General features: G+C 46.4%; 1 protein-coding gene across 7 annotated transcripts in view; it reads left to right on the forward strand.

Annotated features, from left to right (window-relative positions):
- The window catches only part of DDX4 (DEAD-box helicase 4), a 1,597,047-nt gene that overhangs the window by 902,257 nt on the left and 682,747 nt on the right, over positions 1-12,043 (forward strand). For all 7 annotated transcript variants that reach the window (XM_069222170.1, XM_069222215.1, XM_069222206.1 and 4 more), the window contains one exon: positions 3,790-3,849. In XM_069222170.1, coding sequence (XP_069078271.1) covers positions 3,790-3,849 — 60 coding nt within the window. The remainder of the gene's footprint in view (positions 1-3,789; positions 3,850-12,043) is intronic.

A 12,043-nucleotide genomic window follows, 5' to 3' on the forward strand; every position in this document is an offset into this window, starting at 1 on the left:
GGAAGAAGATTTCCGTCTAATGCTGGCGCAAAGGGGGGTATTCATTAGGTGAGGAATCCACAGGTAGCTAATGTATCCACCAGAAAAGTCATTACCGAAGGTAAGTAACTCGTTCGTCTCTACCAGATAATTTGTAACAGAAGGTAAGTAACTAGTTCTGTAATATGAGTTCTTGTGAGCATATGAATTGTAGACAATCCGTTTTTATTAATGTTTTGTTATTCCTATTAAATAGTTTTATGATTATACTGTTTTATTCTGTGCTTTTATGGTTTGAGATTGCCAAATAAAGATCTTTTCACTGACTGACGCTTGAAGATGATCTGATGTGTCACTGGTATTCAAGTACATGACCTTCACATTGCACAGAACTATATATGCATGCAAGCTACGTACAATTTATTTTTAGAACTTATTTTCATTTTGCTTCTAATGAAAATCATCTGTGGGTAAAAATGCAATTTAGTGACTTATTATGGAAAGGTAAGGAATTTTATATTGTCCTCTCTAACTGCTAATCTCGGACTAAATATTCTCTCTTGCTCCTATAAAAGTAGAGCTAAACACACTGTTCTGGATCATTGTGTATTGTTCTCATACAACAAGTGTTTTAGGTATATGAGAAAGCTTTACACAGGCTGTGTGTAAGTATTATTAGCCATATCTCCCACAGATGTAGGATTGAACCAGTAGTATATCAGCCTATGGCTGTGCCATTCAGGCACAAACTAAAATTGTAAATAAAAAAATAAATAAAAAAAAAGGGGTATTGTTTCCTTTTTGGGCTTTAGGACAGGTATATTGTGTTTGCTTGTTACCCCTTAAAAACCATGACAGCATCTTATTAATAAAAAGAAAAGACATTGAAATCTGATTTGAAGCAGTCAGAGAATTGGTATGCATCTTAATAAAGTTTTCCTGGAATGTTTTTTATTGCTGTCTGTGAGAGGAGGCCTTTTTTTTGCATGGTTAGCCCCCACTTTTTGCCTGATGTTGATATGTTCTAGAAGTTGGTAGTGCCCAGGGCCCCTACTAAACAGGTTCCCTGGGCCAGATCTCTTTCCCTACAACTGTTGTGATGCTTGGCACAATTGGTTATACTCTTTAATACCCCTGTAAGTCCCTAGTAAATGGGTACCCCAGTACCCAGCGCAAGAGATATTAAGAGTAGGCCTCTGGGGGCAGCAGCACTGACTGTGCCACCCCTAAGGGCCCTGCACCCAGATGCACCCAGCATTACCAGTGCAGGCTGAGTGAACTGGGGCAACCCCAAAAGGATAAATTCGACATGCCACTCTATCTGTGTGCCCTGTTCACCATACACTGCATATATTATAGGTAAGTCACCCTCTAGCAGGCCTTTCAGCCCAAAGGCAGGGTGCACCATACTATATGTGAGGGCATAGCTGCATGAGCAATATGCCCCCACTGTGTCCTTGCTAAACCTGGTGAGTGAACAGAGCAGCCATTTTAATGTATGTACTGGGCACTGGTCAAACCCGAGTTCCCCAGCTACATAATGGCCACTCTGTACCCTGTGTTGTTTGGTATCAAACAACTCAGAATATTAAATCCAAACTGATACCAGTGTTGGATTTAACCTTAAATGTACCCAGGGGCCACCTTAGAGGTGCCTCCTGCAAAAGCTAACCCTAACTGGCAGAGTTGCTGGCTGGTTCCAGCAAGCCTGCCACTTTCAGACAGCCAATATACAAACCTGGGGGAGAGCCCTGTCTCTCTGGTTTGTAAGACAATGCCCTTCCTGGGTGGAGGAGCTAATACCCCCTCCTTCAAGAATGTGCAACACCCTTACAGTGAGCTTCAAAGGGCTACAGCCCCTGAAACTTGACCCTCCAGGCCTGCTGCTAGCAGCAGAGGGCTTCCCCCTTTGCAAACCCCCACTTTTGGCGGGAGCAAAGGCGGGAAACCAGACAATGGGTATGAGGAGTGGCTTCACTGAGCATGCACCACCCCTAAGGGCTTGCATGTGAAGTTGACCCCCTGATTCAGATTCCTCCATCTTGGAATGGAGAAAAACAGCCAATGAGGTTTATGGAAGTGACCCTTCCCACAGGAAGTGGTCACTATAGTGGGTGTAGCCAACTAAGGTTAACTGCCCCATTGGACACTACCAGGTTCCCCCTAAAACGCCCACTAAATTCAGTATTTAGTGGGCTCCCCTAGACCAAGTTTTTAGATTTGAGAAGGATTTGAAAAAGATTCGAAAAGGATTCCAAGAAGACAAGAAAAACAGCACCAGAGAAACTGCCAGGACGAGAACTGAGGACCTGCTGCACCAGAAGAGGTGCCAAGTCCCCTGCTTACTGCATCAGAGTCATGACACTCGAGAGAGTGGAGGAGCTGAACACTAGACTTACCCCAAGAAACTCAGGGGACCTCCAGGCTTCAAGGATCACCCCCAGATCTCCCTCCTGAGTGAAGGCATCACTCAAGAAAAGCAAGTAAATTACAAAAGAGCAAGACACCAGTGAAGGACACTTCACTGAATTGCCGCTATCTCTGCAATTGGAAGTCACAGCTGGACCCAACGACACACAGGCAACAGTCTGGAGGTGCCCCCCAACTGTACTGAGTTTGGTAGCGCTGCAACCCCTGGTAGCCGAGACAGAGCAATACCCTGGGTCCTGGTCAGCTGATGTCGGACATGGAGAAAACCAGCTCCCCCAGAGCTAGCAAAGTATCAGGAGGATGCCCCAATCGTAGAACTTCAGGAACACCCATGACCTCCGACCAGAGTGCCCCGTTGTCCTACAAGTGGCCCTCAAATTAGCTCCGGAGGACTCCGTTGCGCACAGCATCCAAGACCTCCAAAACGCCCTGCACCTGGCTCCCCTGGGCCTTGCATCGTAGGTTCTGCTGTGTGCCCCTTGTCCCCAACCCCTTGTGACCTCGACAGCCAAAGGGGACCCCTAGGCACCACTTTGAACTTGCAAACCAGCTACTTTTTCAAGAGGCCCATCCAGGTGGGCCTGTGTAGGTGCCAAGAACTTTGCCAACTCTGCTCCCGCCGAAACCGGGAGCTGCTCGAAGCTCTCCAGCTGGCACAAGGTGCCCACCGACCTCTGCACCCATCCTGCAAAAGAAGAGACTGGTAACTCAACCATACGATTTTTGATGTATTTTTTAAAGTCACTGCCTATTGATTCCAACTAACTTTGCTAAAACGTTAAAAAGTAAAAATCAGAAAAGTACTTAACCTATTCTAAAGATTTAGGTCTTCAAAATTATATAAAAGGCTGAAGTATTTTTATAAAATATGGTCTCGAGTTATTCATTGAGTGTGTGTGGTGCATGATTGGATTTGTGAGTACAGCAAATACTTAGCACATCTCCTGGATTAACCTAACTGCTAGAGCATTAGGTGGTCTGATTTTTACCCCTGAAAACTAACGTGGTTGTCCGGACCCTCTGCATAGTGTAGTTGGTTTTGTACTCTACATAGAGGGCCACCTTCAACAGTGTCATCAAATTCAACTTGTATATTTTGAAATAAATAATACATTATTTTCAATAAAAAACACATTAAACACAAATATTAGGCTTTATACTGAAGAAGGGAATATCTAAAATGTATTGAATTCCTTCTTAAAACATAGTTTACAATGTTCAAAGTTGAAAATTTCACAAAGTCCTAATATCGGTAATCTTATAGTTAATTTGTTTTCTAATCGTATAGCCAATCCTGAAATTGTAATATTTTTGTAGAATATTGAAATAGCCATTCTTAAATATTTATTGCTGTTAAATTTAAGGTATTTATTTTAACAGGTGGCTACAAGGGCAGAAATGAAGATGTTGGTTCAGACTCTGGACAATTTAAAAATGACTGTATGTATCTTTGAAAAATGTTTTGTCTTATAATGCTAGTCAGGCATACTGTCAAAACTGAGTATTTGTTAAAAATGTTTAATATGTCATTTTTTACTTATGCTGTCTGCATCATCATTTAGGAATGTTAGAACAATCCAGTGGATATGATATATATGTAATCAGAAACATAAAAAATGAATGTAGGCATTTATTTTAGAAAAAATATCCCTGATTGACTTTTTTTTATGGCTGTCAGCGTCTCTCAGTGTCCTGCACCAGCTTTCGCTCCTTCTGTGTCTCTACAGGCTCCTCTACAACTGGAAACCGTTTTTATATCTTTTTTTCATTTTCACCACTTCTTTTGGTTCTCAAATGGTATTTTTTATTCTTAGTTTTTCTACCTTTGAGATTGGTTTAATTTGGTTTGCATTATTTGGATGTATTGTCTATTCAGGTCTTTTTTAAAGGTACTCTAGTCCTTCAAAGGTCAATATGGCCCAGTCACATCGAAATATTAAATATTTGGGTATTTAGTCGTATTGAAATGCCACATGGGGGTTCTACAAGGGCAGATCTCAGTTTGATGAGCTATAATTCACTCATTTGTAATGTAATCATAGAACAAGAGAGCCTAATAATGTACCTAACCAAGTTTCATTGAATGGTGTTTTAGGGAGGGATGAAGGAAGTTCATTATTGTCCCACTGAAGTAGAATGGCAAGTTTCTTTTCACTCCCACAACTCAGCTATCACTCAATCATTTGTTGACTGTGTCCTTTCCTTTGAACCAGTGCAGTTCTCTGCTGCATTTGGCTAGGTTTACACCATACAAATATCACATTCATACATACATACTGTAGAAAGTTGGCTCTGTATACACTATTTCAAAGTAAGAAATAGTGTGCACAGAGTCCAAGGGTTCCCCTTAGAGGTAAGATAGTGGCAAAAGAAGATAATTTGAATGCTCTATTTTGTGGTAGTGTGGTCGAGCAGTAGGCTTATCAGAGGATAGTGTTAAGCATTTGTTGTACACACACATGAAATAAATGAGGAACACACACTCAAAGACTTAACTACAGGCCAATAGGTTTTTTATATTGAAAAATATATTTTCTTAGTTTATTTTAAGAACCACAGGTTCAAGATTTACATTATACACTTTAAATGCAAGGTACTTCACTTCGATACTTTAGGAACTTTGAATGGAAACCATATCGTGTGAGGTCTTTGTAAAAATGTCAATAAGCTATTTTCAAAGTGGGCACTGCAAAAATCAACAGTTCCTGGGGAGGTAAGTAAAGGTTAGATTAGGAGGTAAGTAAAATACTTACAAGTCTCAGTTCTGGGGCATAGGCAGCCCACCGTTGGGGGTTCAAGGCAACCCCAAAGTTACCACACCAGCAGCTCAGGGGCGGTCAGGTGCAGAGGTCAAAGAGGTGCCCAAAACACATAGGCGCCTATGGAGAACAGGGGTGCTCCGGTTCCAGTCTGCCAGCAGGTAAGTACCTGCGTCCTGGGGGAGACAGACCGGGGGGGGTTTTGTAGAGCACTGGGGGAGGACACAAGTAGGCACATAAAACACACCCTCAGCGGCACAGGGGCGGCCGGGTGCAGTGTGCAAAGCAGGTGTCAGGTTTTGTATAGGTTTCAATGGAGGGACCCCGGGGTCACTCTAGCGGTGCAGGCAGGCACGGGGGGGGCTTCTCGGGACAGCCACCACGTGGGAAAGGAAGAGGGTCGCCTGAGGGTCACTCCTGCACGGAGGTTCCGTTCCTTCAGGTTCTGGGGGCTGCAGGTTCAGTGTTGGTTCCATGCGTCGGGTCCCTTGTTACAGGCAGTCGCGGTCAGGGGGAGCCTCTGGATTCTCTCTGCAGGCATCGCTGTGGGGGCTCATGGGGGTCGTCTCTGGTTACTCACGGGCTCGCAGTTGCCGGGTAGTCCTCCCTGAGGTGTTGGTTTTCTGCAGGTCGAGCCGGGGGCTTCGGGTGCAGAGTGTAGAGTCTCACGCTTCTGGTGGGAAACGTGAAGTCCTTGGAAGTTGCTTCTTTGTTGCAAAGAAGTAGCTGGTTTTGAACAGGGCCGCTGTTCACAGGATTTTCTTGGTCCTGTAGTCCAGGGCAGTCCTCTGAGGCTTCAGAGGTCGCTGGTCCCTGTCGGATACGTCGCTGGAGCAGGTTTTCGAAGTTGGAGACAGGCCGGTAGGGCTGGGGCCAAAGCAGTTGTCGTCTTCCTCGTTTTCTGCAGGCTTGTAGGTCAGCAGTCCTTCTTCTTCTTCAGGTTGCTGTAATCTGATTTCCTGTGATCTGGGGAGCCTCTAAATACTGAATCGCTGGTCCCTGTCGGATGCGGTGCTGGAGCAGGTTTTCTAAGTTGGAGACAGGCCGGTAGGGCTGGGGCCAAATCAGTTGTCGTCTTCCTCCTTCTCTGCAGGCTTGTAGGTCAGCAGTCCTCCTTTCTTCAGGTTGCAGGAATCTGATTTCCTGTGATCTGGGGAGCCCCTAAATACTGAATTTAGGGTTGTGTTTAGGTCTGGGAGGGCAGTAGCCAATGGCTACTGTCCTTGAGGGTGGCTACACCCTCTTTGTGCCCACTCCCTCTGGGGAGGGGGCCACATCCCTAATCCTATTGGGGGAATCCTCCCCTCTCAAGATGAAGGATTTCTAAAAGCAGGAGTCACCTCAGCTCAGGACACCTTAGGGGCTGTCCTGACTGGTGGGTGACTCCGCCTTGTTTTTCTCATTATCTCCTCCAGCCTTGCCGCCAAGAGTGGGGGCAGTGGCCCGAGGGGTGGGCATCTGCACTAGCTGGGATGCCCTGGGGCGCTGTAACAAAAGGGGTGAGCCTTTGAGGCTCACCGCCAGGTGTTACAGTTCCTGCAGGGGGAGGTGAGAAGCACCTCCACCCAGTACAGGCTTTGTTCCTGGCCACAGAGTGACAAAGGCACTCTCCCCAAATGGCCAGCACAATGTCTGGTGTGTGGCAGTCTGGCAGAAACTGGTCAGCCTACACTAGAAGTCGGGTAGGTATTCAGGGGGCATCTCTAAGATGCCCTCTGGGTGTATGTTACAAGAAATTGCACACTGGCATCAGTGTGCATTTATTGTGCTGAGAAGTTTGATACCAAACTTTCCAATTTTCAGTGTAGCCATTATGGAACTGTGGAGTTCGTGTTTGACAAACTCCCAGACCATATACTCTTATGGCTACCCTGCACCTACAATGTCTAAGGTTTTGCTTAGACACTGTAGGGGCATAGTGCTCTTGCACATATGCCCTCACCTGTGGTATAGTGCACCCTGCCTTAGGGCTGTAAGGCTTGCTAGAGGGGTGACTTACCAGGCAGTGTGAGGTTGACATGGCACCCTGAGGGGAGTGCCATGTCGACTTAGTCATTTTCTCCCCACCAGCACACACAAGCTGTGAAGCAGTGTGCATGTGCTGAGTGAGGGGTCCCTAGGGTGGCATAAGACATGCTGCAGCCCTTAGAGACCTTCCCTGGAATCAGGGCCCTTGGTACTAGGGGTACCAGTTACCAGGGACTTACCTGAGTGCCAGAGTTGTGCCAATTGTGGAGACAAAGGTACAGTTTTAGGGAAAGAACACTGGTGCTGGGACCTGGTTAGCAGGGTCCCAGCACACTTTCAAGTCATAACTTAGCATCAGCAAAGGCAAAATGTTAGGGGGTAACCATGCCAAGGAGGCATTTCCTTACACCTACCTATATCTTGTATATTTGTATTTTATAGAGTTTTAAATGTTTAACTGCCGGTTGGAAACTTAGGACACTCATCAGACATATAGGAAGGCTGTATGTCATCTGGATTCCTGGAGCCTGCTATGCGTATTTGGTTTGTCCCCTTATCTCAGAAAGGGTGGTCATTTGGTGGATTTCAATAAAATAAAGAAGTATTCAGTGTAGAAAAATCTATGACAAATAGAAACAATGAAAAATGGGTTACTTGACAGTGGGAAGCTGGCCATCTATACAGTGTACTAAAATTAAGTACACTGTGCAGAGAGTCCAGTGGATCCCCAAAGATGTGCAGATACAGAAATAGATAGATCTAGAGCTCTATTTGTGGTATTGTGGGAGAGCAGTTAGGCTTATTAAGGAGTCGTGTTAAGCATTTGTTATACACACAGAGGCAGTAAATGCGACACAGACTGAAATAAAACATCTGAGACCAATTTAGAAAAGTAGCAGTTGCTTTTATATATGCTTTGAACCAAAAAATGTTGTCACAGTAGAAGCAGTTAAGTTACAAATACTTTGTTTTTTCAGAAATCAACAGAGTGCAATTTTCAGAGTCTTTAGTGTAAGCCTGTGGATGGAAAACAAGAATACAGTTTCTCAGGCAAGTACACAACTTAAAACCCCAATCTTCAGGGTTTCAGGCTAGCACCAGGCAAGGTTCAGTTTGGTACCAAGTGTTCTCCCTCAGTCACCCAAGTGCAACTGGGTGCCAAGATATGAGAAGGGGCCCAATGTTAGTCAGTGGAGCCTTGGTGGGGACTGAAGACGTGCTGCTCCCAGGTAAGTACAGGTATTGTCAGAGGGTGATCTCCAGGGGTTGACTCAAGCACTGGGGGGCCACATGGTGGCACCAAAGTTAAGCCCTCAGCAGCAGAATGGCGGCCCGGAGCAGTGTGCCAATCCTGGATTGGGTGCTGTAAGGAAATGCCTCCTGGGCATGGTTGCCCCCTGACTTTTTGCCTTTGCTGATGCTATGTTTACAATTGAAAGTGTGCTGAGGCCTGCTAACCAGGCCCCAGCACCAGTGTTCTTTCCCTAACCTGTACTTTTGTATCCACAATTGGCAGACCCTGGCATCCAGATAAGTCCCTTGTAACTGGTACTTCTAGTACCAAGGGCCCTGATGCCAAGGAAGGTCTCTAAGGGCTGCAGCATGTCTTATGCCACCCTGGAGACCCCTCACTCAGCACAGACACACTGCTTGCCAGCTTGTGTGTGCTAGTGAGGACAAAACGAGTAAGTCGACATGGCACTCCCCTCAGGGTGCCATGCCAGCCTCTCACTGCCTATGCAGTATAGGTAAGACACCCCTCTAGCAGGCCTTACAGCCCTAAGGCAGGGTGCACTATACCATAGGTGAGGGTACCAGTGCATGAGCATGGTACCCCTACAGTGTCTAAACAAAACCTTAGACATTGTAAGTGCAGGGTAGCCATAAGAGTATATGGTCTGGGAGTCTGTCAAACACGAACTCCACAGCACCATAATGGCTACACTGAAAACTGGGAAGTTTGGTATCAAACTTCTCAGCACAATAAATGCACACTGATGCCAGTGTACATTTTATTGTAAAATACACCACAGAGGGCACCTTAGAGGTGCCCCCTGAAACTTAACCGACTATCTGTGTAGGCTGACTAGTTTTAGCAGCCTGCCACAAACCGAGACATGTTGCTGGCCCCATGGGGAGAGTGCCTTTGTCACTCTGAGGCCAGTAACAAAGCCTGCACTGGGTGGAGATGCTAACACCTCTCCCAGGCAGGAATTGTCACACCTGGCGGTGAGCCTCAAAGGCTCACCTCCTTTGTGCCAACCCAGCAGGACACTCCAGCTAGTGGAGTTGCCCGCCCCCTCCGGCCAGGCCCCACTTTTGGCGGCAAGGCCGGAGAAAATAATGAGAATAACAAGGAGGAGTCACTGGCCAGTCAGGACAGCCCCTAAGGTGTCCTGAGCTGAGGTGACTCTAACTTTTAGAAATCCTCCATCTTGCAGATGGAGGATTCCCCCAATAGGATTAGGGATGTGACCCCCTCCCCTTGGGAGGAGGCACAAAGAGGGTGTACCCACCCTCAGGGCTAGTGGCCATTGGCTACTAACCCCCCAGACCTAAACACGCCCTTAAATTTAGTATTTAAGGGCTACCCTGAACCCTAGAAAATTAGATTCCTGCAACTACAAGAAGAAGGACTGCCTAGCTGAAAACCCCTGCAGAGGAAGACCAGAAGACGACAACTGCCTTGGCTCCAGAAACTCACCGGCCTGTCTCCTGCCTTCCAAAGATCCTGCTCCAGCGACGCCTTCCAAAGGGACCAGCGACCTCGACATCCTCTGAGGACTGCCCCTGCTTCGAAAAGACAAGAAACTCCCGAGGACAGCGGACCTGCTCCAAGAAAAGCTGCAACTTTGTTTCCAGCAGCTTTAAAGAACCCTGCAAGCTCCCCGCAAGAAGCGTGAGACTTGCAACACTGCACCCGGCGACCCCGACTCGGCTGGTGGCGATCCAACACCTCAGGAGGGACCCCAGGACTACTCTGATACTGTGAGTACCAAAACCTGTCCCCCCTGAGCCCCCACAGCGCCGCCTGCAGAGGGAATCCCGAGGCTTCCCCTGACCGCGACTCTTTGAACCTAAAGTCCCGACGCCTGGAAAAGACCCTGCACCCGCAGCCCCCAGGACCTGAAGGACCGGACTTTCACTGGAGGAGTGACCCCCAGGAGTCCCTCTCCCTTGACCAAGTGGAGGTTTCCCCGAGGAACCCCCCCCTTGCCTGCCTGCAGCGCTGAAGAGATCCCTAGATCTCCCATTGACTTCCATTACAAACCCGACGCTTGTTTCTACACTGCACCCGGCCGCCCCCGCGCTGCTGAGGGTGAAATTTCTGTGTGGACTCGTGTCCCCCCCGGTGCCCTACAAAACCCCCCTGGTCTGCCCTCCGAAGACGCGGGTACTTACCTGCAAGCAGACCGGAACCGGGGCACCCCCTTCTCTCCATTCTAGCCTATGTGTTTTGGGCACCACTTTGAACTCTGCACCTGACCGGCCCTGAGCTGCTGGTGTGGTGACTTTGGGGTTGCTCTGAACCCCCAACGGTGGGCTACCTTGGACCAAGAACTGAACCCTGTAAGTGTCTTACTTACCTGGTAAAACTAACAAAAACTTACCTCCCCCAGGAACTGTGAAAATTGCACTAAGTGTCCACTTTTAAAACAGCTATTTGTCAATAACTTGTAAAGTATACATGCAATTTTTATGATTTGAAGTTCCTAAAGTACTTACCTGCAATACCTTTCGAATGAGATATTACATGTAGAATTTGAACCTGTGGTTCTTAAAATAAACTAAGAAAAGATATTTTTCTATATAAAAACCTATTGGCTGGATTTGTCTCTGAGTGTGTGTACCTCATTTATTGTCTTGTGTATGTGCAACAAATGCTTAACACTACTCCTTGGATAAGCCTACTGCTCGACCACACTACCACAAAATAGAGCATTAGTATTATCTATTTTTACCACTATTTTACCTCTAAGGGGAACCCTTGGACTCTGTGCATGCTATTCCTTACTTTGAAATAGCACATACAGAGCCAACTTCCTACATTGGTGGATCAGCGGTGGGGTACAAGACTTTGCATTTGCTGGACTACTCAGCCAATACCTGATCACACGACAAATTCCAAAATTGTCATTAGAAATTGATTTTTGCAATTTGAAAAGTTTTCTAAATTCTTAAAAGACCTGCTAGGGCCTTGTGTTAGATCCTGTTTAGCATTTCTTTTAGAGTTTAAAAGTTTGTTAAAAGTTTGAATTAGATTCTAGAACCAGTTTTAGTTTCTTAAAAAGTATTCCAACTTTTAGAAGCATAATGTCTAGCACAGATGTGAATGTGGTGGAACTCGACACCACACCTTACCTCCATCTACAGATGAGAGAGCTAAGGTCACTCTGTAAACTAAAGAAAATAGCAATGGGCCCCAAACCTACCAAAGTACAGCTCCAGGAGCTTTTGGCAGAGTTTGAAAAGGCCAACCCCTCTGAGGATGGCAACTCAGAGGATGAAGATAGTGACTTGGAGGGAAATTCCCCCCCTCCAGTCCTACTTAGGGAGAGCAGGGCTTCTCAAGCCCTGACTCCACAAATAATAGTCAGAGATGCTGGTTCCCTCACAGGAGGGACCAACAACTCTGAAATCACTGAGGATAACTCCAGTGAAGAGGACATCCAGTTAGCCAGGATGGCCAAAAGATTGGCTTTGGAAAGACAGATCCTAGCCATAGAGAGGGAAAGACAAGAGATGGGCCTAGGACCCATCAATGGTGGCAGCAACATAAATAGGGTCAGAGATTCTCCTGACATGTTGAAAATCCCCAAAGGGATTGTAACTAAATATGAAGATGGTGATGACATCACCAAATGGTTCACAGCTTTTGAGAGGGCTTGTGTAACCAGAAAAGTGAA

Source organism: Pleurodeles waltl, chromosome 1_1 (assembly GCF_031143425.1).
Source record: "Pleurodeles waltl isolate 20211129_DDA chromosome 1_1, aPleWal1.hap1.20221129, whole genome shotgun sequence".
NCBI lineage: Eukaryota > Metazoa > Chordata > Amphibia > Caudata > Salamandridae > Pleurodeles > Pleurodeles waltl.